Source organism: Glycine soja, chromosome 11, assembly GCF_004193775.1.
Source record: "Glycine soja cultivar W05 chromosome 11, ASM419377v2, whole genome shotgun sequence".
Taxonomy (NCBI): domain Eukaryota; kingdom Viridiplantae; phylum Streptophyta; class Magnoliopsida; order Fabales; family Fabaceae; genus Glycine; species Glycine soja.
Genome location: NC_041012.1, coordinates 16223936 through 16248996, shown reverse-complemented (window position 1 = coordinate 16248996; position 25061 = coordinate 16223936). Strand labels below are relative to the sequence as shown.

General features: G+C 29.4%; 2 protein-coding genes across 3 annotated transcripts; both read right to left on the bottom strand.

Moving 5' to 3' along the window:
- Positions 1-3546: 3546 nt before the first annotated feature.
- Positions 3547-7817, bottom strand: LOC114376076 (MAR-binding filament-like protein 1). 2 transcript variants are annotated; one of them, XM_028333994.1, is made up of 4 exons: positions 7500-7817; positions 6088-6134; positions 5834-5974; positions 3547-5600 (listed from the first exon to the last, which is right to left on the bottom strand). In XM_028333994.1, the coding sequence occupies exons 1-4, from the start codon at positions 7732-7734 to the stop codon at positions 3828-3830; spliced, it is 2196 nt and encodes a 731-aa protein (XP_028189795.1). In that variant the 5' UTR covers positions 7735-7817; the 3' UTR covers positions 3547-3827. The 2 variants fall into 2 exon arrangements, with proteins under 2 accessions (XP_028189795.1, XP_028189796.1); XM_028333995.1 differs by having other exon boundaries at positions 6088-6131.
- A 2663-nt stretch (positions 7818-10480) lies between these two features.
- On the bottom strand, positions 10481-20141 carry LOC114374636 (histidine-containing phosphotransfer protein 1-like). Its single transcript, XM_028332303.1, has 8 exons — positions 19974-20141; positions 19753-19883; positions 19187-19255; positions 18155-18226; positions 17267-17339; positions 16428-16534; positions 11769-11975; positions 10481-10882 (listed from the first exon to the last, which is right to left on the bottom strand). Exons 1-6 carry the CDS (start codon positions 20043-20045, stop codon positions 16496-16498), a joined length of 456 nt encoding a protein of 151 aa, XP_028188104.1. The 5' UTR covers positions 20046-20141; the 3' UTR covers positions 10481-10882; positions 11769-11975; positions 16428-16495.
- Between the last annotated feature and the right edge of the window lie 4920 nt (positions 20142-25061).

Below are 25061 nucleotides of genomic sequence, written 5' to 3'. Positions count from 1 at the left end.
ATTATTTCCACATTTATAATACAATGTGTCTTTGTTCTACCGTTATGAGAACCTATATGACATGATACATGATAAATACATGATTTTTGTTTTCATTTTTTCTTTAATCTACAAAAAGAAACTAAAATATTAAAAAAAACTACAAATTACCTTAAAAAAATATTAGTAATCAAACACTAATATGACAAATTTTCAGGTAGACAGATATAAAATCAAAACCAGTTTTAAAACTAACAAATATAAAAAATTAAATTAATTCTTAATTTATTTAAATGAGCATATTAACAAAAAAGTCTTCTATAAAAATACAAAAAAAAAGCAAAAATGGGTACTTTTAAAATTCACAAATATGTTTATAAAATGAGTTTTAAATTAAAAAAATGGTAAGTTTTAAAATCAAGAAATAAAAAAATGAAAATGAATTTTAAAATAATAAAAAATAGACAATTTTAAATTTGATTTAATAGAGATGGTTGTACATTGTCAAAAGATAAATATAAAGATAATAAGAAAAGAGATCAAAATAATTATATAAGAAAGATATTAGCATAAATTAGAGATGATTTATCTTAGCATGGAAGCATAAAGTGAGAAAAAAATGGGAAACAGTTTATATAAAATGGGTAGTTACATAAATAGAAAAAAAAAATTAAGTTTTGAAGGACAAAATAGTCCTTGTAAAAATGGAAAAGAGGTATATGGCTTATCTATTATTATTATTATTATTATTATTATTATTATTATTATTATTATTGTTGTTGTTATTATTATCATGGTATACAGGCTATGTTAGACGAAAAAACTATCTTGAAAATTAAAAAATTAAAAGCTAAAAGCTGTTATCTTATCCCATTAATTATAAGTGTTTGATAATATGAAAACTTAATAAATATATTAAAATCATGATTTATTTAAAAATATAATATGAAAATTTGATAAATATATTAAAGATAAAAATGAAAAAAAATATGAAAAGTTAGAAACTAAAAACTAACATTTTTAAAAATGTTATTTCAAATAGTATTTAAAAAATATTATAAGTTACTAAAAAAAACTTATTTATCCAACAAGTAAACAAAATTTTCAGCTGACAAAAAAAAAACTAAAATATTTTATCGAACACAATTATATATTTACACATATTTTATACCATTTTTATTTATTAAAAACATGTAATTTTCTTTAAAATGTCATGTTTGTTAATATATCTATATTTTTCCATAATATGATACTTAGTAATTATTTGATTTTGTTATAGACCAAATTTATTTTCTACACAATTGTATCATCAATGGTATAATAAATAAAATAATCAATAAGCATTAACCACATGAGAAAATTATCAATCAATAAAAATTATAATAAAAAAATTTTCCCAATCAATTAATTAATTAAGTCAAGGTTAAATTATCCATTTAGTTCTTATAGTTCCTAAACTTATTCTTTTTAGTCCCTATAGTTAATAAGCGAATTTTTTTAGTTCATGAAGACCTTTTGGAAATTAAAATATAAACTTTAAAAACTAAAAATTCCACTTATTAACTATAGGGACTAACAGAGATAAATTTAAAAACCATAAGGATTAAATGGATAATTAAGAACGATAATTTTATCCTGGAAACATGAAAAGGATTTGGATGAATTTGTGAATGAATTTCATTTTTTTTTTGGATTTTTTATATTTCTCAATGCAATCTTTATTTAATTGTTTCTATATTTTAATAAAATATTGTTTTATAAATAAAAGGTTCATAGAAGATGCTACATTTTTTCCTGTTAGAAAACAGAAGTCACCACACTGACGTTCAACTATACATGGTAACAAAACTGGGATTTGTCCTCTTCCTATGTGTCATTGTGCAAAATTTCTGGTTGGTTGCACTTAGTGTGTTTTTGGATTAACATCAAGTAGTCACGTTATATCAACTTGAGAAAAAGACACAAGCTAAGATGGCTTACATTGCATGTATACTATCTCAAATGGGTATTCAAACATGTAGTTAGGGCATGTTTGGATCCACATTTTACATACCTCAACTTGAGTCTAGGATGAATCAAACATAATTTTTTGGCTGACCGTGATATTTGGCAATGTGTTGAAAACATGATTCTAAGTTTTAAACTCCACTGTCATCTTCTAAATAAAATTAGAGAACAACGAAATGGTAGACAGAAACATTCCAACTATGTGGACATTCGAGTGTCGATCAACTCTAGTCTCATTGAAGCTATCAGAAGTAGCTTTTGCATCAATACTAACTTGAGTCGTATTATTTATTCCATTATACCTTTAGGCATGCTATTTGTTCCATGTTTATAACCTTAGTTAAACTCAAGTCATTTTAGTAATTGCATACCCAAAATTGTGTCAAAATTAATTGAGTGCAATTTCCAAACATTGTGTGTCCAAATCAATTTTCTAATGTTATCCAAAAAAAATCATGCTACTACATACTCACGTCTATAAAATCATGTTTATTCAAAACTAATTCTACAAACCCATATCCAATTACACACTTAATTAACTAGTTACTCAAATGAGATGCATGCACGCCCATACATAATAAAAAAAGTTCAATCCTTCAAAAAATATATTTTTAAAACTAAATGAAAATATTATTAAAGTGACTTCGAAGCACAAGAAGTGCCTGAAAATATATAGACTTTGTTTGAGTATGTAGTGCAGTTGTACAAATGTCCTCGAGCTTCAAACAGAGGAGTGAGGAGTACAGTGTTCAACAACTCATTTCACATGTTTTTTAACAGTAAAAGCATATTAATCACATGTCAAATAACGTAAAAAAGATACGTTGTAGGATTTTGACATTGGTTACTATGAAGAATTTCCGTAAAATAGGTAACAATATTTGTCTGTTTTTAATTGTCAAGGAAAAAAAAATTACAAGTGCTTTAGGTTTATATTTTTTTATTAACAACAATGATAATCATTCAGTTCGGGAAATTTAGTCACACTTAAGTTTGTCATTCCTCCTCAACTGTGTATTCTGTAGAGATCGAACCCAAATTATTCTCCACAAATTTAACACCAAACTACATTTATTTGGACTTTAGATTTACATTACCTTCATGTTATGAGAACAAGCAATGGTTCATCACGCGAAGTGATAATGTGTAATATTTTGCTAGATGCACTAAAGCTTGAATATCAGGATTTCATTCTGCCACATATGTTGCTATCAAAATGATGTTTTAACACATTAGCTGAATAAATAAAAACAACATCTGACAAATGAAAACAAATAAGAGAAGCGCTAATAAACACACTTTATAACACATTCCTAACATACTATGTATTATTGGTTAAAAAGGATTGAAAATCACAAAATCATAAGTGGCGTTCCTTAAATAAGACACGAAACTAACAAAATTTTATGATTTCAATAAATTTCAATCAATAAAAATTGTGTTGCTAGCGTTTCTCCACAAATAAAAGAGATGGGAGGAGGCAGAGTTAACTGAATCACCAGTAGTACAGTTCAGGAAAAAGAGCAGTGGCAACAAGCTTGTCGATTTGCTTCATAGACATGGAAAAGTAGCTGTATATACACTAATGTATAATGTTGCAGACTAAGGTTGGTAATAGTATTCTTACCTTTTTTTTTAGGTTTACTATCAGAAATCAACTCTCCAAAAAGCTTAGCTTAACAATTCCTACAGTGTCATTTAATTTGTACAATACTATTGCAAAACATGAAAATATTTGCATGCCAAAAGTGAATAGAATCAACTGGCTTCCAAATAGTTTATTACAGAATATCATGATCCTAATCGGAATATTTTTAATAGAAAACTCTCTAATTTCTCTGTTATTGTGGATTAGCCTTTCTTCTTCTGACAGTCTTCCGTGCACTTACAGTAACCTTGTTTTCACCTTCATCTTTCTGTGCTTGCTCATTGTTTACCGCAACTTTTGAAGGGTTGACCTTTTTTTCACCTCCATCTTTCTGCACTGGGCCATTGTTAACAGCAACTTTTGAAGAATTGATTCGACTCTTCAAGCGCAATATCTCACCCTTGGCAGAAGCCAATTCCTCTTCAAATTTCTTACCTTTTTTCTCTAAATTCTCTCTTTCTTTGCCAAGTTTCATGATAAGGTTATGAGCATCTTCAATGTTGTCTTGGGCCTCTTTGCATGCATTTCTTTGGTTGGTTAGGGACTTAATAAGCACATCTTTCTCTTTTTCAAGGCTAGAAACAAGAGAATTAGCTCTCTGTAGTTCCCCAGAAAGGATCACCGCATTTCGGTTCATTTCATCTAGTGATATGGTCGCCTCCTCCAGGTCCCTCTCAAGAGATTTTCGGGACTCCTTGTCTTTTGAGACTTGCTGCTCTAATGCTTGTAAATCTTTGTTCAGAGAAGCAACTAACTGTTTTTGTTCCTTCAAATCCTCTGCTGTGCTTTCAGCCTTTTTGTAGACTTCAACTAATTCTTTTTGTAGGCTATCATTCTTTTCAAGAGCAGCTGTCAATTCTTTTGACACACCTTGCAGCTCTGCTTGTGCTTCCTTCAAGTGTTCCTTGGCAGTTGTAAGCTCACTTGCTAGCATTTCTGCCTCATGTTTCGCATCATCAAGGTTTCTCTGTAGCGATTCATTAACCTCAGTGAGCTCAGACGAGAGCTTAGAGACCTCGAGCTCGAGCTCTTTGCACAGTTTGTTTGACAAAGTTAGAAGGTTTTCCAATTCAGCAGACTCATTTCTTGATTTTGCAAGATTCTCCTGGGTAACTTGGAGTTCTTGCTTCAAATGATTCACCTTGCTAGATTCATTATCTAGAGCCTCCTTCAAATCATCTCTTTCTTGGGATAAATCAGCAATGACGATCTGGCTTTTGCTTGCTTCACCTAGGGCAAGTTCAAACTGATCCTTTAGCTGATGAAGCTCCTCTTCTTTTTCTCTTAAAACCTTAGAGTCCAAAGCAGCCTTCTTTACAGCACTGAACTTTAGATCATTGTATTCCTTCTCCATGACATCACATTTACTCCTAAAATTATTGTTCTCAATAGTTAAGGAACTCACTCTTGAATTTAGTTCTATCACCAAGGAATCTTTAGCTTCTAGTTCCTCTTGGGTTTTCAGTAGTTCATCTTTCAACCCTTGAATCTGCAATTGAACATTTATTAAGTCATCCTTGGTTTGCTCATAGGTAGACTTCAAACTCTTCAATTCCAACTCCTTTTCTGCTTGGGATGAATTGAGAATCTGAACAGCATCTTCTTTGTCCTTGAGGTCCACACTCAGCAGATTGATTCTTTCTTGTAAAACACCAATGGAATCTATCTTTTCTTTCAAATTGTTTTCAAGATCCTTCTTATCTGTATCAGTCTTTGAAAGCTCAGCTTTAAGTCGGTCAATTTGAAGTTTCAGGTCCTCAATCAAACTTCTCTCATTTTTAAGCTCCTGCCCCAAGCGGTTAATAGTACTGTTTGCAGAATTCAGTTGGTTTATCAGTGCCAGTTGCTCTTCCTTTGCCTTTTCAAGTAGCTTGGCTTGTTCCTCCCGCTTGTTTAGTAACTTCAACTCATAGTTCTTCTTCAAGGAAACAATCAGTTCTTCCTTTTCCTTCAGTTTGCTGCTCATCTGTGCAGATTAACCAGTAAAATATACTGCTTAAATGATTTTTAGAAGAAAAAAAATTAAATGAAATTAAATGGAAAATGAACAATCATTTTTTATCCTTTAGTAGCAGAAGGAGGAGAATACTCCCTAATTTCCCTTTTTTACTGTATGATTCTTTGGAAGAGAGACATTCCTCAAAGGCTAACACACATCTTACCAGTTTCCAAGAATCATTAGAGTGCATATAAGCTTACTGTTTCTATTGTTGCAACAGCAGTGGACTTTTCTTTCTGAGCAAGTGTATAGAGAGCACCCAACACACCAGAAGAAAATATTCCAATTCCATTCAGGAGAAGCAGAAAGGAATTTGACGGTTGGTCCACTTCAGGTGCTTTCTGTCCATAGAAACTACAAAGTTTAGAACACACTAAACATCCAAAGCACAAATACGATGAGCAAAAATTTACTATTCAACAACATTTGTATCTGATCTTAACCGCACACAAACCTCGGCTTCCTGGTTATCCTCTTGTGTCTTCACGTCGGTTTCTTCTGCTGCAAGGAGAATGAATAATTACACAAGTTACTACAAAAAAGAAGACTGTAGTCCATTACTAACATTTATATATGGTAATATACTATCATCGACATCCCAGACTTAAACACAAGGACATGAAAAATAAAATGCAGCACAACACCTGAGGTCCCTGAAATCCAATTTTCCCTAGGGGTGTAAAGGGCAGACCTCATGAGGCATTCATGAATTCATGAATAATAGAAATATATAATAATAGAGCAAGGAACTTTACAGTATTCTACTTTTGACATGTGTATGGAGCTCTAATGGTATATTGTAATGGATTTAAAATAATCAGCCATTCCTTTTAAATTATAACAAATCAGTCTGATAATATATAACATATCACAAGCAAAAAGTAGCAAATCAGTAAGTTTTTTTCATCCATTCCTTAAGAAAGTTTCTAAGTGTCCATTTATTTTTCATCCTTGAGGAAAAGAATTGAAAATTCTAGTATTTACAGTATTCTGGATACAAAAAAGAAGGAACATGCATATTCACAAGTCGCAACTGGAAACCATTCTATTGCATTCGCATGGAAACAAGTTTTGAATTTTTCTTCTGAATATTAAGGGGCAAAAAAGGAGAGAACATCTATTGCATATTCCCCTCATTTCATTCTCTTCAATCTGTAAATTAGACATAATTTTCTGCCAAATGTATCACTGTTCCATTAAAACTCTTCGAGCTTAAAAATGCTCACCGAAATCAAAGCGTGCATATCTAGGAAGTGACACTTTAAATCCATATCTCTTAAATTCGGAAAACAACACATTGCATTCAACCAAATAGGTACTATCTTACATTTGAATCTAGGCTCCTAATCTTGAATGCTAGTGACCTATGACTCATGAGCACTCCTAAATTACTGTGATACACGTTTCACACAGGCACGCAGTGGTAACATATTCAGTACATTTCCCTGTCATTTTACAATTCTCAAATAACTGAATAAGTAGAGTAAATCTATCAAGCAATCATCAACAAAGCTGATGGATAGTCCGTACTAATATCATGGTAAGTCAAAAATCTATGTCAAGCATCATAACTATAAAAAAAAAATCAGTTGCTATAAGCCAACCCAAGAAAAAAAAAACACTATTCCTTTTTCTGGGTTACTAATTGCTAATTCACGGGCCCAAATTACGCATCATATGTAGGCTCTTTATTGAAAGACAATACTATTCGAGACAGGGTCTGACACTTAATGTGAAGATCTCTCCCAGCGGAAATTCAAACCTTTTTTTTTGTTCACCACATAAATACAATCACATTATTGTAAGATATAAATGATATGATAACATGAGAGAGATGAGTAGAGTAACGGAAGAAAACAAAGTTACTAGGGGGTGGAGGTGGAGGTGGGGATTCGAGAGCTGGGGCCCGCTTCAAACGGCGAAACGGAAGAAGAGCGATGCTGGTCAAAAGAACGGTTCTTCTGTTGCAGAGTGGCTCTTTGTCTTGCTGCCCCAAGCAAGATGTTGTGGAAGCTCGCAATTTTATGGGCCCAGAAGAAGAAGAAGATGAAGATGGGAATTGATAGAGGGGAGAGTGGAGTAAGCAGAAGGTACTCGCCATATGCTTGCTTACTCACTCACTCACTCACTCGCCACATACAATGCTTAGCGAGCATGTGATGGCTAATCTATCTGGCGCTTTTGCTAAGGTAATATATGGTGGGGGAAACAAGACCAATATCAAATATACACACCGGAAAATAGAATTTGTTGTTTTTTTTTTTCTCATTTCTTATTCGGATGGGAAAAAAATTAATTATTTTCTTCTTTTTTGAGTTGGAAAGAAAAAGTAAAAAAGAGATCGTGCAAGAAAAAAATTATTCCTTTATTTTTTATTCATGAAAAACATGAAATTATATTGATTGATTTGTTTTAAGGGATCTAACTCATTAATTGAGCATCACACGAGTTATTATAAATTTTTTATGTGAATCTAAAATAATATTTAATGATTTATAATACTGTTTGAGTAAATTTATTATTTTATTATTTTGTCATTTTCTGTCTACTTAATAAGAGACATTTTTTAAATGCTGCCCCAAATTCTTTTTTCTCCTTAATTAAACAATGAAAAAAATACTTGTGATTTCTTTTTATTCATTTTTTTTTTACTTTTTTTCTTGTTGTATATAACTTGTATGGTTATGATGTGAATTATTTAGAGGTTATAGGATTTAGGAATATTGTTAAATTAGTTTGTGAATCCAACACAAGTTAGATTTGATTTCTTACATCAATTATGAGCTACATAAAACTATTATGAGCTATAAAGTTGTTTCTCTAACTTGTGTTGGATTCACAAACTAAATAAAGGTGTATCAAATAAATTCTACACTTTATTAATTGAAATTCACACCTTTTACCCTCTACTTTAATTTAAATTTTTTTTGCTCTAAACCAAACACACCTTCAAGTAAATTATCAAATAGTTTTGAATAATAATCCTAAGAACTTTATTCCATTAACCAAATTATTATTTTTGAAAAGGCTAAAATTCAATTTTCATCCTCTTATTTTTTCAAATTTGTGCTTTTAGTCTCTCATTTTTTAATTGAGACATTTTATCATTCACTTTTAAAAAGTTTATAAATTTAATTTCTCATTTTTTTTAATTGAGACATTTTGTCCTCTATTTTTAAAAAATCCGTAATTTTAATCATTGTGGCCAATTTCAAACATTGATCTATGTACTTTGTAAATGTTAACTAACAACGATTTGTTTATTATACACATGACAAATATTTGTTTTAAAATTATTTAATTGCTAGCAAACTTAATTTACTAAAAAAGAATTAAAAAAATATACAGCCAACAAACTTAAAATTAATCAAGGGAATTAAAATCCCAAATTTTTTAAAAATGAGAGACGACATGTCTAAATTAAAAAATAGGAGGGCTAAAAATGTGAATTTTTTAAAAGTAGATAACAAAATATCTCAATTAAAAGAACTGAAATCGTAGATTTAAAAAAATAAAAAAGATGAAAGTTATATTTTAACCTTTTTAAAAATTATAATCTTATCTTATTCCTTTACACAAGCATGGGTTAGTGAGTGTGTTTGATTGTGAAGAAATAAAAGAAAAAGAGAAAATTTTCAAAATTATATGTGAATCTCACATCTCTTTCTTTTTATTTTAATTCAAATATTTTTTTTAATTTTCTTTCATTCTTTTCTCTTCCGCACATCCAAATACACCCTTCGAAAGAATTAAGGGATTCACGAATTAAATTGCTTTGGCCCTTGAATGTTAGCCAAGAAATGACCTAGAGCCAGAAGGAGATGCATTAATAATGACTAATGAGCAGATACAACAGGTAGTACAATGTTAAGGGATGTTGTGTTTCAAATAAACATGACAAGAAAATCCGTATCCATGAATACTCATTCGAATCCGTTTCGACTTTGACGAGTAATACCCGAGTTAACCAGGTATGGGTTCGGATTTTTCTCAGTCACCAAACATCGGATACAAGTACAGGTATGGGAATACTACATCCATCCCGACCCCGAACCTGGACCTGCCTCGCCACTTTAAATTTTTAGAATTTTTGCATAATTTAATCAAAAGGCCTAAAATTTTTATTATTAATTAATTTTATTTTAGAATTTTTACATAATTTAATATTCTTTTCTTAACAATTTTTGTAAACACATGCTATAATAAATTCATTGACATATAAGTAATTAAAAATAAATGTTTAACAATCAATTTATTTTTTCTAAAATCAAATTTTTAATATTTTCTTTACAAAAAAAAATAGTTTTCTAATTTGAATCTGGTACGGAACGAGGTCGAAGATACCTGATACCCGATACCCAACGAGTACGGGGATGAGATAATAAATTTTAACCTGTCGGATATCAGATACAGGTATGGAGACATATTGGAGAGTCAGGGTCGAGGATTGTGGAGACATTACCTGTCTCCGTCCTGTTGCCATGTCTAGTTTCAAAAATAAGATAATCTTCATTTGATACTATTGAGGAAATAGTGTGGAAATCAATACTTACCTAGCTGCCTGGTATTAAAAACAAAATGATTCAGTTTTTACAATATCTTTGACTTTATTGGACTGCAGGTTTAATCATATTAACAAATAAATTCAAGATATTCAGGTAAGATTACATATTTATTCTTATGGGAATAAATGATAGTAACGATAATTTCACAATTTTATCGTATAGGCACAATTTTCCCACTAAAATTGAGTTCATAACCCGCAAATGGCATAATTATTCAAGAAAACCAACACAGTAACCAAAAGGGAAGATGAAACAATGGAAGGAGGGGTTTGGAGGCATTTGTGATCCAAGGCTAATTTTTCATTTCTGAATTTATATATTTATAAAACTTCATAAAAAAAAAGAAAAAAAAAATAAGTCATGGGTTGAGAACTTATAAGCTGACATATCAGTTTCTCATTGCTAAATAAAATTAAAAATCAAACCCCTCCTACAAAACATATTCTAAGGTTCAGAAAATGTGCCCCTCAAATAAGAAGTCGAATACACAATGTACCAATGTACTTGCACTCCCATTAGACTGAGGAATACACAACTAGGAAATTAAGTTCCAAACAAACGCATGTTTTTCAATGCTAGATGTCATCTCTAGAACAGAACAGAACTACTTGTGTAGAAGCAATCACTTATATAACAAGCCCAGGAAGATTCAAAAGGCGAGTACTCATCTGACATGCTTCCTAACTGTAATTACATAATAAAAGCACATTTCTCATTATGTCAATTAACATAAAAAAGGTACCTCGTAGGATTTTCATATCAATTACTGTGAAGAATAACAATAAAAACTACAGAACAGATTATTTTTATTTTATTTTTTCTTTTTTTTAGTTAAATATGTTTTAGGTTTATATTACCTTCATGCTTATGAGTGCAAGGAATGGTTCATCACATACTTAAAATGGTAAAGCATAAAAGATATATAGTTTGCCAGATGGTCTAAAGCCTGAATAACAGAACCATAACTCACCATATGCTGCAATCAAGATCTTTTAAATTTTAACATGTTACACTGAAGTTATACTTAAAAAAGATGCAACGACAAAAGAGGTTACAGGTTTTTGAGTTTGAACTTCAAAGCAAAGAAAATGCATGAGTGCTGAAATTTGATTTATTTATTATGAAAAATTAGGATAGTAAAAATCAAAGCCGTAACAACTTGGTTATGAAGGTTTTGCTTTGAATAATCGGTTTCTATCTCTAACAAAAACAGTTATTAAGCCATAGCTCCACAGCTCATGTTTTTAGGTCAAGAGTTACTTTGACATAAATATTTCTGTAATTTAAAAGGAAAAAAAATAGAATAAAGACAGCTGCACAGTGTATGAAGTAAAAAAACAAATATAGGCATTCTGTTTTCTTGTTATCCGCCCCCCCCCCCCCCCCCCCCCTCTTGGCCAGTTTCCTTGTTGCCTTAATATTAAAAAAGAACAATTCAACTATTTTTCTGGCATTTAAAAATCCCAAGTTCCTGTTATAGACTAAATGTCCAATCAAAGAAATAACAAAGCATATATATGAGCACAACCAGCCGGCACAACTGCAATAGATGATGGACAATGTAAGCTACCTTGCCCGATTTTCCTCCATTTCATGAGCTAGTAGGGAACCCAGCTTACAGAAGTCAACTTTCGGAATATGACTGTAGATATAGAAGTAGTAGTCAGAAAAACTAAAACTACATCTGCAAAATGTGTTCCAATCGGCTGTGCAGTGCAATCTGGTTTCCCAGTATTTTTCAGAGAATATATCCGACTAAGTTGATTGTTCACTACCCCTGCAAGTAAAGGCAAGAAAACATAGTTAAGCATGTCAACAGTTTTTAGCAACATCGATGCAGAAGATCATTAGGAAGAAAATTTCTGTATTAGATGTTGATGCAAGTTCTCCAAACAAAAAAAAAAGTATATTGAAAAAATTCAGACAAAGTGTTCAAACACAATTTGAATTGAAAGATACTGAGACAAGCTTGAGTCTCCCCGTATACAAAGAGCTAGTAATGCTATCCTCACAAACCAAATTAAGGTAAAAGACAAAATTTTGAAGAGGATGAAACCTCAGAGAGATCCTTTTTCCAATCAATTGATCAGAATTAAATCAATAATAAGGGTTTATTTACCTCATCAAACAATGAATACATGCATCCTTGCAGATGTCCCTAGAGAATTTCTAGTCATTTTTCATTAAAAAAATTAAAAAGCAGAAAAGCATCCACCCTAAAGAAGCAAAACTAGAAGGCTTTGGTTGGAAGAGATTATTTTGAAAAAGAGGTGCTAACTTTTCTGATTGGCCTATAATTAATGTGTATAGAAGAAGAGGTAAAGAGAGGGAGAAGGAAGTGGAAGGTGAGGAGATTAGGCCCAAACAAGATATAAGGGTTTATGAGAGGAGAAGGGGACAAGCGGCAAGTAAGGAGGGAGATAGACAAATAATGGGGAAGGGAGTAACAGAATTGGCAAGTGGCAGTGTGGGAGAGGAGGAAAGAGCTGCAGGAATCATGCTTGCATTGGGAATAAGTATTTGGACAGTAGCAATGGAATGGAGGGGGCAGCAGAGAATTAAAAATTGGTTTGGGACTGAGTAGAGAAGTCTGGTTCTCTCTCAGTAGTAGGAGTATCTTTGCATTTTACTTATCTTCTATTCTTCTTGTAAGGGAGCTTTGCTTCAATCCAATTGTTGTTTTTTCCGTAATTCTTCTATATCTGTTACCTGATACATACTGTAAGAGGATTCCTCCACTAAGTGTTCACTTTAATATCAATATCAGTTTTCTTTTGTTCTATCTCTATCTCTGGTTCCTATCATTTTCCATTGCAGATTTAAATTCCCCAAATAAGTAAAGACAAACAAATGTTGTCTGGTAGCAGAGCTTAATTATTTGGGGACAACATTTGTTTGTGTATTTATATTCAAGTAAATGGGACATGTGACTAAATATTAGCCAATGATAGCTATGTGTGCCAGTACCCTCATAAAACAAAGGGTATGAAAGATCATTTGTAAATTATAATGTACTAGTAATTAGAATATACCAGTTCTGTACAGCTGTACTTTTATGGAAATTACTGAGACCATTTCAATGCCATTATGTTCCAGACTTTGTGCCACCTATTTTAAGCCCGTCAATTCTAATAATGGTTCTACTTTAAAGACATTGACATAAAAATTCTACAATCAATCTACATGACAAGGTTTAACTCATACCTGAAGACAGTTTTTCAGGTGTGGTGAAAAACACTTGTCATATATTTGTATTAATATGTTAAAAGATGGATTTGGTCCAAAAACAGAAGAAAAAGAAAATCATTAAAACTAACAATCTATGTTAGTAGGCAGTTTTTTAAAAACTCATTTTCCATTTTTTATATTAAATTAAAAAAAAATCAGATTGACATGCATGCTATAGTGCGTGTCACAATATTAGCATAAAATTATACTTTTGAGTTTTTGTTATGATTATGCATCATCTTCATGTACTGGTGAAAATAAATAGGTATTCAAAATCTTTTTCCTTATTAGATTATATTAAATTTGGGACTTTTCTGGTCAAATTCATTTTCTATTAGAATATATTAAATTTGAGACTTTCCTTTTCAAAACCATTTTCCTTATTAGCTTCGTAGTAGTTTTAAATTGGAGACTTTCCTTTACTAAACTGTACATTTTTGAAAAAGTTGACAATGTGAATTTAATTTTGAGTCTCTTTTGGATTAGCCTTTTCTCTTAAAATATGCTACTCAAGAAGGCAAAGCATAAATAGCTGTCCCCCCCTCACACGCACACAGTTAATTAAATAAAGTCACTTAGATGTGCAAAGTCAGCTTAAAATCAAAGGAGGACAAAAGTGGCTTGTGACGATTTGGATAATAAAATGGCTCTAATATCATGTCAAGGAACAAACTCCTAAAAATCTAAAGTATTAAGTAGAAGCATATTATTGGTTCTATATCTCTAACAAACTTAATGAATTTCCAATAATTATTGAATAACTTCATTAAATAGAATACTATTGACGCAAACTCAAGTTTTTATGTTTAGAAGTAACTTGATTATTAGGTTACCTGCAAGGAAAATGTTTGTTGCCCTAGAGAAGATCCATCCATTCTTTAGGATTTCCAAAATAAATCCCATAGAATGCTAGCAACTGCAGATGTATTTCTATCACCTCCCCAGTATAGTTTATCAAATAAAAATTACAATATGATCAGACTTGAAGCCAGCATCTTACCAGGGTTGTTGGTATTTGCCATGGAGCTCAGCTACTATAGCTTTGACTCACCCTAACCCCCCACACTATTAATAAACGCTCAGGATTAGTTCAGATGTGCATTCTATCTCCACTACTTCTCTAGTACAATACCACTCTAACTTGAGTGTTGAAGTGTCTTTGTAAGTATCACCACCACTTTCCCATGTTGCTAAGTCACTAGAGAGGAGCAGTAAGGAATACTCACCTTCTTAAGCCAACTTTCTAAGTCTTAGAATTTGAGCTTAATAAGGTGAGAACTGCTCAAGCTTTATAAGGACTACATTGGCGATAACTGTAGTTGATGAGGGATCTCAGCAAACCCCCTCATGCCTAGGATTAGACATCTAGAGCACGGACAAATGTGGATGGCCGATTAACAACAACCCTTATGTGTGAGAATAGACATCTAGCACAAGGACCAAATGCGAATGGGTCAATAACTAATCTACGATAGACTTTGATACCATCTTAGAATTTGGACTTAGGGCCAAACTCAACCTTACAAAAACCGCTTTGTAAGGTGATAACTGCCCAAGCCTTATAAGGACTACTACATTGGCTATATCTCTAGTCAAGTGGATCACAACACTAAGTTTATTTTAGGTAAAAAGTCTCACAAAAAAAAGGCAAGACATTACTTTAATATTTTATATTATATTTTAAGCTTATTTTTTCTAAAAAAATAAAAATTAAATATTTTCAATAACATTAGCATGTGTTCATTCATATGGAGGTATCAGCTAAAGTGTTAGACTTGTATGGAGGAGTCGAATAATATTTTATATTACTTTAATATTTTATATTATACTTTAAGCTTATTTTTTCTAAAAATATAAAAATTGAATATTTTTAATAACATTAGCATGTGTTCATTCATATGGAGGTATCAGCTAAAGTGTTAGGATTGTATGGAGGATTCGAATAATTGGACACTTAATGAGAAGTGTCTGGCATATGTCAAATAACTATCGGGAACATGTCAGTGTTGGAAACATATCCGCACTGCAACACTTAAATAGGACTGCTGTTCATGCTTCGTAGTTCAACTCAACACCTAGAGTGGAGGTTCATTACTATCTTGGATCTTGACACGATTACCCATAATAAAGAAACACTACCATGTTTTCCCTCCTATACCCCAAAATATCAAATATTATAAATAAGGGTAATTGCATAACCCAATGGTTTTGATGAGAAAGTAAAACATGTTTAGAACATAGTACTTGGTGAATTCATATTATATTACACACAAATAACATCGGAATAAGACAAAAGCATTATTATCAAAAACAGTTTTTATAACACAGTCTTTCTGTCTATCATTAACAAAAGGGAAAAAAGAATAACAAAAAAATGTAAAGCAAAAAACTAGTACAGCTTGATGGCATCCTACTCAGCCTACAGTTTTTAAAACTACTTGGTTCTTATTTTCCTTAATGCATTTTTCTTTCATTGTAAAAGAAAAAGTATAAAAGCAAATTAGAGAAATCATTCACTAAAACTCTACAAGGAACCCTACTTCCACAGCATCTAGCTAACCTATCATTGGGCAAAAGCAAGCATTTACCATTGTATCCCACCGCTCTGGTCCCCATCCCCACAATTTAAACTAATAAGGACTTCCAAATTCCAATTGCCCACCTTTAAATTAGAATATTTTGAAACAAAAAGTAGTTCTAGAGCACCCAAGGAATTCTCTACATTATGAAATGTCAATAATAACCTATCACTAATTAAGAAAATTATAGAAGAGAAAAACCATCAAAGGCCAAATATAACCTTCAAAAGGAAATTTGAAATCATTCATACTTGTATATCATTTGTAGGTTACTGACTTATGCCCATAAATAATATAACCACATAATATGAAGCTGAATTGGATATACATAAACAAGTTCATAGGTACACTGAAAACCGATTATCACATGATCCTGAACCTAAACCGGTGGCCAAGTCATATAAAATAGCTACTGAAATTACCAAGGCAAGTCATCAGAAATTTCAACCAGATATGCTTCATCTGTAGATATCATAATGATCCATTCTTTTCACAGCATATTCTCAAGATAGATAATATTCCTCTCCATCTGTGGCATTTAAGAGTTGCACAATAAAAAATAATGAGAATTAGAAAATTTGAAGTTCCTACTAAATTCAGCAAAAATAAATAATTTCCAATACAAACCAAGAAATTCCAATTTACAGAACTTGTTTTGCCTTCTTATATAAGAAAGTAACAGCCACACATTGAAAATCACATAGCAACAATAGTCAACAAAAATTCAATGCATATTTATTACAGAATTAACCAAATCATAAGTAAAGCACCACAAGTTTAGTTATAAAACTGATTCGCTAAAGCTTTATTAAACATAAACAAATAAAACTATTACCCAAAAGAATAAAAACCTTAGCACATTGATAATAAGAGGAAGGATCACATGCAATCTTAAGATCTGTAAGTGACAATTACCAACACTCTTTCTCCACCTTCCTCTCCAATTGTGTGAATCAAGGTAGGTTGTTCAGCACATAAGTATGTAGATGCAATCATGTTACATTCAATCAGTAAAGAAAAAGGGAGACAAAGGAGAGTGTAAGATATTGTACAGGCACATAAAATAATAGTTAAAAAATCTTTCAAATTCTTTTACTTAATAAACCAAGCACGTACACACACAATCTTCGACACCAAACTCAGAATGTCAAATAGGTTTAACTATATATAAAAAAGCCAGGTACAAACACTGTTGCTGATGGGAAAAAGAAACTGCATTTTATCTATCTTTGAAGCCAAACCTAAAGTGATATTGATGTACCTTCACAAGGGTTTCAAATCTGCCTCTCAAATAAGAAAACCTGTTCTTGGTCCAGTATAAAGCCAGGGAGCAACTGAAACATCACAAGAAAAGTGTAAATCTTTAAAGTATTAAAAAAGGTCGAATTGAACAAAATCTAGGGAGTCTAACAATAAGGGAAAGAATAAAATAATTGATTGCTATGATGCTTTTAGTTTTATATACATTAACAATTGTTCAATGATACAATCCCCCACTCTTTGAGTGCCTGTATGTAATAATTTGATATTCGTCTATATTTTCCAAAAATGCAATACAAAATTTCAGCAGACTAAAAACCTTCACTTCTTCAAATAGAATTCACAACAATCTTAATCAATCAACCGATGACCATTCAACAAATTATGCATTCAATTAATCCAGCCACCCAGATCCATATAGAATACACTTGATAAAATATGCTTATGGAAACAATTCATAAGGAAGCAAATGCTAATGTACTCTTTCTTTGATAAAACGAGATCCTGGTACTTCCATTTTGCATAATCAGACAACTTATTCATCACAGGGATGTTTTAAACAGGTGCAACCTATATATCTTACAAAAAAATAAATTCATGACATGCTCGCCTAATCAAGCCAAGATAATAAGTAACCATCCAAAATGGAATGATATTTTGGAGGTAGAGGCAAAGTAGGTAAAATGATAATGAATAAGGGCAAGAGCACATCGATAAGATATGCTACATATACACACAAAACTCATTGATTTGGAACATAGTTTGGTGGAAATATATCACTCATCCTACAAAGCCAGACAGATCATCATTCATCCACTATAACCTATAAGTTTCTCTAATGTCACATGTATATATAAACTACAGGTTCATGATGGAGGAGTTTCCTTACCCATTCTTATCTTTCCTCTCACATGCTTCAATAAGGCTAGCACATGCACGTCTTACACCCTCTGCACCAATGCTGCAATGAGCAAGGAAAAGCTTAGAAACTTATTACTCAAAATATTTAATCTAAACTCTAAATAACAACAATAGTCTTGTCCCACTAGGTGAAATGAGTTACATAGATCACACGAAGCCATTAGGATCCGTTAAAAGTTAGAACTAAAACTAAATAATTAAAAATCCAGGTTTATACACTTAGCTCATTATCACTAATGTGATGTAAAAAAACACATCAACAATAAAATTTTGTAATTCTCTTTGAAAGAAAAAAATCCAACAGTCATGAATCTACCATAGAAGTCTGGTTCTATACATTTGATTTGACACTTAGGAAACACAACTATACAAATGGGACAGAAAACACCCTGTGCAGGCACCCAAATGACACATTTAAAATCTCCTTCGAGGTGTTAAACAGGGAATGCCTTGTTGACACAAGAAAGTTGAGCTTTGAAGATGTAAAACATCAAAGGAAAATAAAACATTTAGGGCTTGATTGATTTCTAAAACCTTTTTTTTGGGGGGGAAAAACAACTCTTTTCACATTTTTGGAAAAACACGGCAAACAATTTCTCATCCAAAATCAATTGCATTTCGAAAATGATTTCCAAAACAAGTGCTTTAAAAACCAAAAGACAGAAACAGTTGAGAGATGTTTTCTTATCTCCTGTTTTCTTCAGGTGCTCAAGGGATAACTTTTTTCGAAAACAACCATCTACTCATGAAACAAACATTCAAATGTGGGTTCAGGAGACAGAAATTTTAGAAAACATGAAAAGTTAGAAGGCTTCAACCCTAAACCCTAAACATAAAACCAAACAAGTTACAAGGCCTTAATTTGACATACATCATTACATTATATTAGAAGGAAACGTTATCCACATATACAATAAGATTTTAATTTCCACTTTGAACAGTAAACAACCAACAGCATCAACAAATTCTCAGCAAAACATTTGACAAGGATATTCATTACCTGGATGTCCTCGCATAGAAATCCAGAGCGAGATCATTAAGTCGTTCATAATTAACCCTCTCCTGGTCACTGCACACGAGGAGAAGGAGGAGTCACAAACCGATCAACGAAGCCAAAGAATTATTACTAAGAAGCCTAAATTTATAAATTAGGAAGAAAAAAAAAAGGGAGAGAGAGAGAGAAGCGCCAGCAACGCACTCGGCGTGGGGCCACTAAAATTTATAATTTTTAATAAATTTTAACTAAAAAAAAAAAAAAAACATGTTAGAAAATAGGCGTAATTGCATAATTTATTATCATTGTATTGTGAATTTTATAGTTTGTTTTTCAGGAGTTTTATCAATCGAGTTTTTAATTTCTACTTAACAACGTCATTTTGAGGCAGTAAAATTTGGTAGTAAGAATCCTGAAAAATAAAATTGGATGATAAAATGCACCAAAAAAAAAACTTAAATGGTAAAATAAATTTCAAAAAAGAAAAGAAAATCTCAAATGATGAAATTCATTAATAATAATTAGGGGGTAAAATGGGTCATTAAGATTAGAAAGGATGCGATGCTGCTTACAGTTGGAGAGAGAGAGAAGAAAAGAGATCCTTGCAGGAATTACAGTAGGTGGTGACAAGTCTGAGGATGATGTCGCAACGAAAAGGTTGCCTCAGGACTTGAAGCTGAAGGAATTGTTGATTGACAACTCCCTGCGAGAATTGAACAATCGATTAGGTTACGTATCTGATAAAAAAAAAAGCATGTGAGGACTGAGGAGTGAGTGAGTGATAAGTTGGCACCTCATCGTGCATGGAGCGGATGTGGTTGTAAAGCTGGAGCTTGAGAGCAGCTATGTTGTTAATGTTGGCCATTTTTTGGTGAGAGAATGAAGAAAAGAAGAGTAAATAAAGAAATGAATGAATTGAGGGAGAAGAAAGAGAAGGGAAGGGTGGTTTTGAGTTGTTCCATGTGTTAGGGTGGGGTTGTTGTTCTTGGGTCTTAGCCATGTCCTTGGCTTCCGAGTTCTAACGCCTCTGTGTTGCATCATATTTGTCGTTTCAACATTAACATGCAAGAGTGTCAACGTCACTTTTCTCTCTTTAACTCCCACCTTTTATTTTATCTTTGGCTTCGTTCATAAACTTCGTGTCTTTCTTCATTTAATTTTATTTTTACACTCTCTCTTTAACTCATGCAAGTTTAATTAATTTTTTGTCCTCTAGTTTATTTTTAAGATTTAATTTGATTCTCTTAATATTATTTGAAGGTTCAAGTTTTTACTGCATTTGAAGGTTCAATTAAATTTTATAATTTTTAAAAAAAGTTGAATTAGGATTTTTATTTTTACAAGATTTGATTAGTAATTTGATACAAAGAATTAAAGTAGTGATGTAAAACTTTATTGCATGTGAGAGAAAATAATTTATTTAATGAAATAACATATGTTTATTTTTTTTATATAATTTTTTTTTAACTAAAAACAGTTACACATCCTAAGTGGAATTAGTTTTTAGTTTGATGATTAGAAAATATCTTTTATCTCTAACACAAAACAAAAGAAATCAATTAGTTCTCTTTTTAAAAAAAATAAGTTTGATTTGGTCTTATTTTTTCCAAAAAAAAAATTCTTAGCAAATGAAAAAAAAAACCAAGATGAACACTTTTTGAAAAATAAAGGGCATGTTTTTAAAAGTATAGAACCTAATTAAACCTATAAATAATAAAATGATCAACTTAAAGGTAAAAAATAAATTAAGATAAAAAAATAATTAAACCCATTAATAAAAGAAAACGGTATTCAGTGAAAGAGAAAAATAGAAAGAAAGCGGGAGAGACTAGAAAATTTGGTGATTTTTTTTTTGTCGTTAAGAGACAATACAAAGAATGTATGAACTTTTTCTTCTTTGTTTGATTAAATATAGATCGAGAAGAAAAAAAGGGAGAAAAAAATATATAAATTATAGAAGAATATTAATATTCATAAATAAACATAAAATGCAAAAACAAAAATGACATTAATATTCTATGAAAGTCATTGGTTAAATATGTCAAAATAAAAATATGTTTTTCATATATTTTACCATCATATTTTAATTTTTACGCATTTTTCAATTCAATTTTTTCAAGTATTTTAGTATTATGTTTTTCAGTTTTTGTGCAAATTATTATCTCTTTTATAACAAAATGATATCATTTTTTACAAATAACCACTCCCATTCTGTTTAATCAAATGAATTAAACTACTTTCTTATCGTTTAAAAAAATATTGTGACGGTATAACATATAGGGATATATCAGTATTTTATTACATATTGGAAAGATCGATAAAATGTGTAAAAATTAAAAAGAAAATAGTGAAATGCACCGAAGAAATCTTGGATGGTAAATTTTTTTTAAAAATTTATATATGATTGAAAAAATTATATATAAAAAATATACTTAATTCAACCAATTTTTAAGCACTACATTTACATTTGGAGTATGAATGTTAAAATAAAGATTTAAATATATTTTTTATTTTTGTAATTTAACGTTTTTTATTTGACTTAAATATATTTTGTGTTTTAATTCTAATAAAATATATTTATTTTATTATTGTTCTTAAAGTACTTTGCATAATACTTGAACCGTACAAAAAGTGCTTTGAACAGGTAAAAAAAAATATCATCTAAAATATCATGAAAAATAAAATAAACATATTTTGTAAGGACTAAAATGAAAAAAAATTAATAAAAATGAAAATTAAAAAATGTTAATTTGTTGGGAAAAAAAAGTATTTAATCCTTTTTATTTTCGTCCCAACAAGTTATTTATTTTTTCTTTTTTACAGATATTTTTTGTTTTAATCCTTGTAAAATGTGTTTATTTTATTTTTTATTTTTAAAATGCTTTAGATAATACTTTTTTACTATTTAAATTATTTTTTTCACGGTTCAAAAATCTATCTAAAACTCTTTAAAAATGAAAAGGCAATCAAATATATTTTACAATAAGTAAAATGAAAAAATAAAAAAATTACAATGAAAAAAAATGTATTTAAATAAAAAAAATATAATATAATCCACATCAATTAGACATAAAGTAAAAATATATATATTTTAATTAAAGAATAAAAATGTGTCACAGAATTACTTTTTAAATTCAATCTATATATATTTATCAGTATAATTATACTATACTAATATATATTTTCATTTTTCTATTTAATATATTAATTATTTTTAAAAATTATGACGCTATATATATATATATATATATATATATATATATATATATATTAAATTTTATTAAAGAATAAAATTTTAATATATAAAAATCTTATGAAAAGTCATATGTTTCAAAAATATATATTTAATTTATTGAATTTAATAGATAAATCATATTGAATAAATATTGTAATTACTATATTGGTAGTAACATTGACTAAAAACAACATTAAATATAATATATAGTCAAAATATTAAATAAAAATTAAGAATACTATATTAAGATATATTTAAAGTTTTTATTTTTAAATTTGTTTATCAACCAGTTCTTTTAAACAAATATTAAATAAAAATTAAATATTTAATAAATATATTGTATTTTGTAAATTCCATAATTAATATATTAGTAGTCTGGTTGACTGACAAACAACACTAAATACTATAAATAAAAAAAATATTATGTTGATTTAATAATTATATTATATTATTTAATTTTATATTACATTTAATAAATACTATGATTATTATATTATATAAGTAATGTTGACTATTCAACAACATTAAATATTATGTTTATTAAATATCGTATATAGTCAAATTATCTTAATAGTGGGAATCTGGGTTGTCAATGTAAAATTTGGATTTAATTTGCAGGTAATATATCTTTAGAAAAAATGAAGAAGTGTGATTAAGCTTTAAATCGAAGAACAATCTCATAATTATTCCCAAAAAACTAAAACTTAAAAAAAAAAATTAGATATGGCCTGTGCTTATGAATAAATTATAAGGTTATATAAATTTGTTGTATATACATGAAAATATGATAACAATTTTTCCATTTTTTCTACTAATTCATATTTTAAATCTATTAACTTCATCTTAAATTAATTTATAAATTGGTCATTTTTACAATATTTGTCTTTAAATTTATATTGAAAAGACAAATTGCTATAAAGTACTTAATTTACCGTTTGTAATTACCCTTAACTAAACTAATAAAAATATAAACTTATCTTTTCAATAGAACTTTTTAAAATTGTATATTTATATTAAATATTTATTTTATATTATATATTTATTTTTATAATTTAAATATGCATGAGGGAAGGCAATAATATTATTTTAATAAATATTTTTTTTGCGTATTAATTGGTATCTTACATAGATCCAATCAATCAATCGGTATGTAAAATAAATTTAAAATGACTACTCATAATATAGCCTTTTATTTATATATTAGTTTTGGCAATCAGAGATTTTCAATTTAAATTTTGATAAATAATTTGAATATATGTATTTTTTAATTTCTAAAAAAAGTTTCAGAATTAGTTTTATTTATTTATTTTGATATTTGATCATAACAATAAAAAAAAACAAAAAATAGTATGCAACAAATAAAAGATTTTACTAAAGAAGAAAGTTAATCACCAATTATACCTAATTTTTTGAAATTATTATTACTTTGGGAAATTTTACATACTACATTCACATATATAATGTATTGTCTAGAAGTTGTCTTCAAAGTTCCCTACATTTATATTAGGAACCTATCTAAAAAATAAAAAATCATAAAAAAATTATGATCATTGATTTGGTTTAGTTTTTTTATTTTTCAAACTACCCAATTTGGTTCAATTTGTAGTTTGACATGCAGAAATCAAGTTAAATCAAACCGCACTATAAATATCCCTATAAATTATTGTTATAATTAGTATTTTGTTGTTGGATATCTATGCCCTAAATTTCAATAGTTGAAAGTAAGTATTATGAATGTTGTTCTACTATTTCTTTTTTAAGTTCAAATGTTCATTCGTTGAAACTTGAAAACAAGTAATATGTATTATTTTTACTTTTAAGTTGAATGGTTTATTATTTAAGTTAAATAATTATTATCAACTTGAATATAATTATTGTTTTACTTTATGTTCAATTGTTAAAACTTTTGTTGTATATTTATACAGTTGATTATTGAATTAGTTATTATTCAAGCTTTATCTATTTAATGACAAACTTTTTAAGCATTTTTTAATACTTACTAGAAGAATTTTCAAATCTCAAAAAATTTGCTTGATTTGGTTTAAATTTCATAAATAATTTAAATTGAATCAAACCATATTATACTTAATTTTCTTGTTTGATTCAGATTTATTTTAGGTCAAAATCATACCAAACCGTATTAGAAATACCCCTTATTTATATTAATGCCTTCATTAGAGTCGGATGAAAAATCCATTCACATTCCATTCCGCATTCATCGTGCACACTAAAAAAAAGCGAAAAATTTAATGAGAAAAAAATAAAAATAACATTAAAGTAAAAGGAATCAATATCAATATGAAAAAGAAAAAAAAATAATAAAATAGAGAATTATGGCTTAGAGGAGATAAGAATGTTATGGCCAAAATAAATGTAAAACCTAAAAACTAAGTCAATATATATAGGAAATGAATGAGAGAAAGATACTAAAATAAGTAAAATCGAGGTAATATTTTTTTTAGAGGAATAAAATGCATTTAATGCTTTTATTTATAAAAATTAACAACTATTTTTTTACTTAAATATTTTTTTAAACAAACTTATATATACATACTTTTTTAGAATTGATTTTGTATTTAATTATAATTGATTTAATTAATTAAAATTAATGAAATTACATTTAATTCGAGAACGGGAGAAAGGATG

Bases quoted from the DNA above. Each gene is read 5' to 3' on its own strand.
- LOC114374636 (XM_028332303.1), bottom strand. From the start codon at position 20,045: ATGGCCAACATTAACAACATAGCTGCTCTCAAGCTCCAGCTTTACAAC. The intron at 19,256-19,752 runs GTAAGCAGCATC...CCTCGTGTGCAG, and splicing joins TCTTCTCTCTCTCTCCAACT to TGACCAGGAGAGGGTTAATT. The intron at 18,227-19,186 runs GTAATGAATATC...TGCTCATTGCAG, and splicing joins TTCTATGCGAGGACATCCAG to CATTGGTGCAGAGGGTGTAA.
- LOC114376076 (XM_028333994.1), bottom strand. From the start codon at position 7,734: ATGGCGAGTACCTTCTGCTTACTCCACTCTCCCCTCTATCAATTCCCA. The intron at 5,975-6,087 runs GTTTGTGTGCGG...TTCTATGGACAG, and splicing joins AGGATAACCAGGAAGCCGAG to AAAGCACCTGAAGTGGACCA. The intron at 5,601-5,833 runs GTAAGCTTATAT...TAATCTGCACAG, and splicing joins CTGTTGCAACAATAGAAACA to ATGAGCAGCAAACTGAAGGA.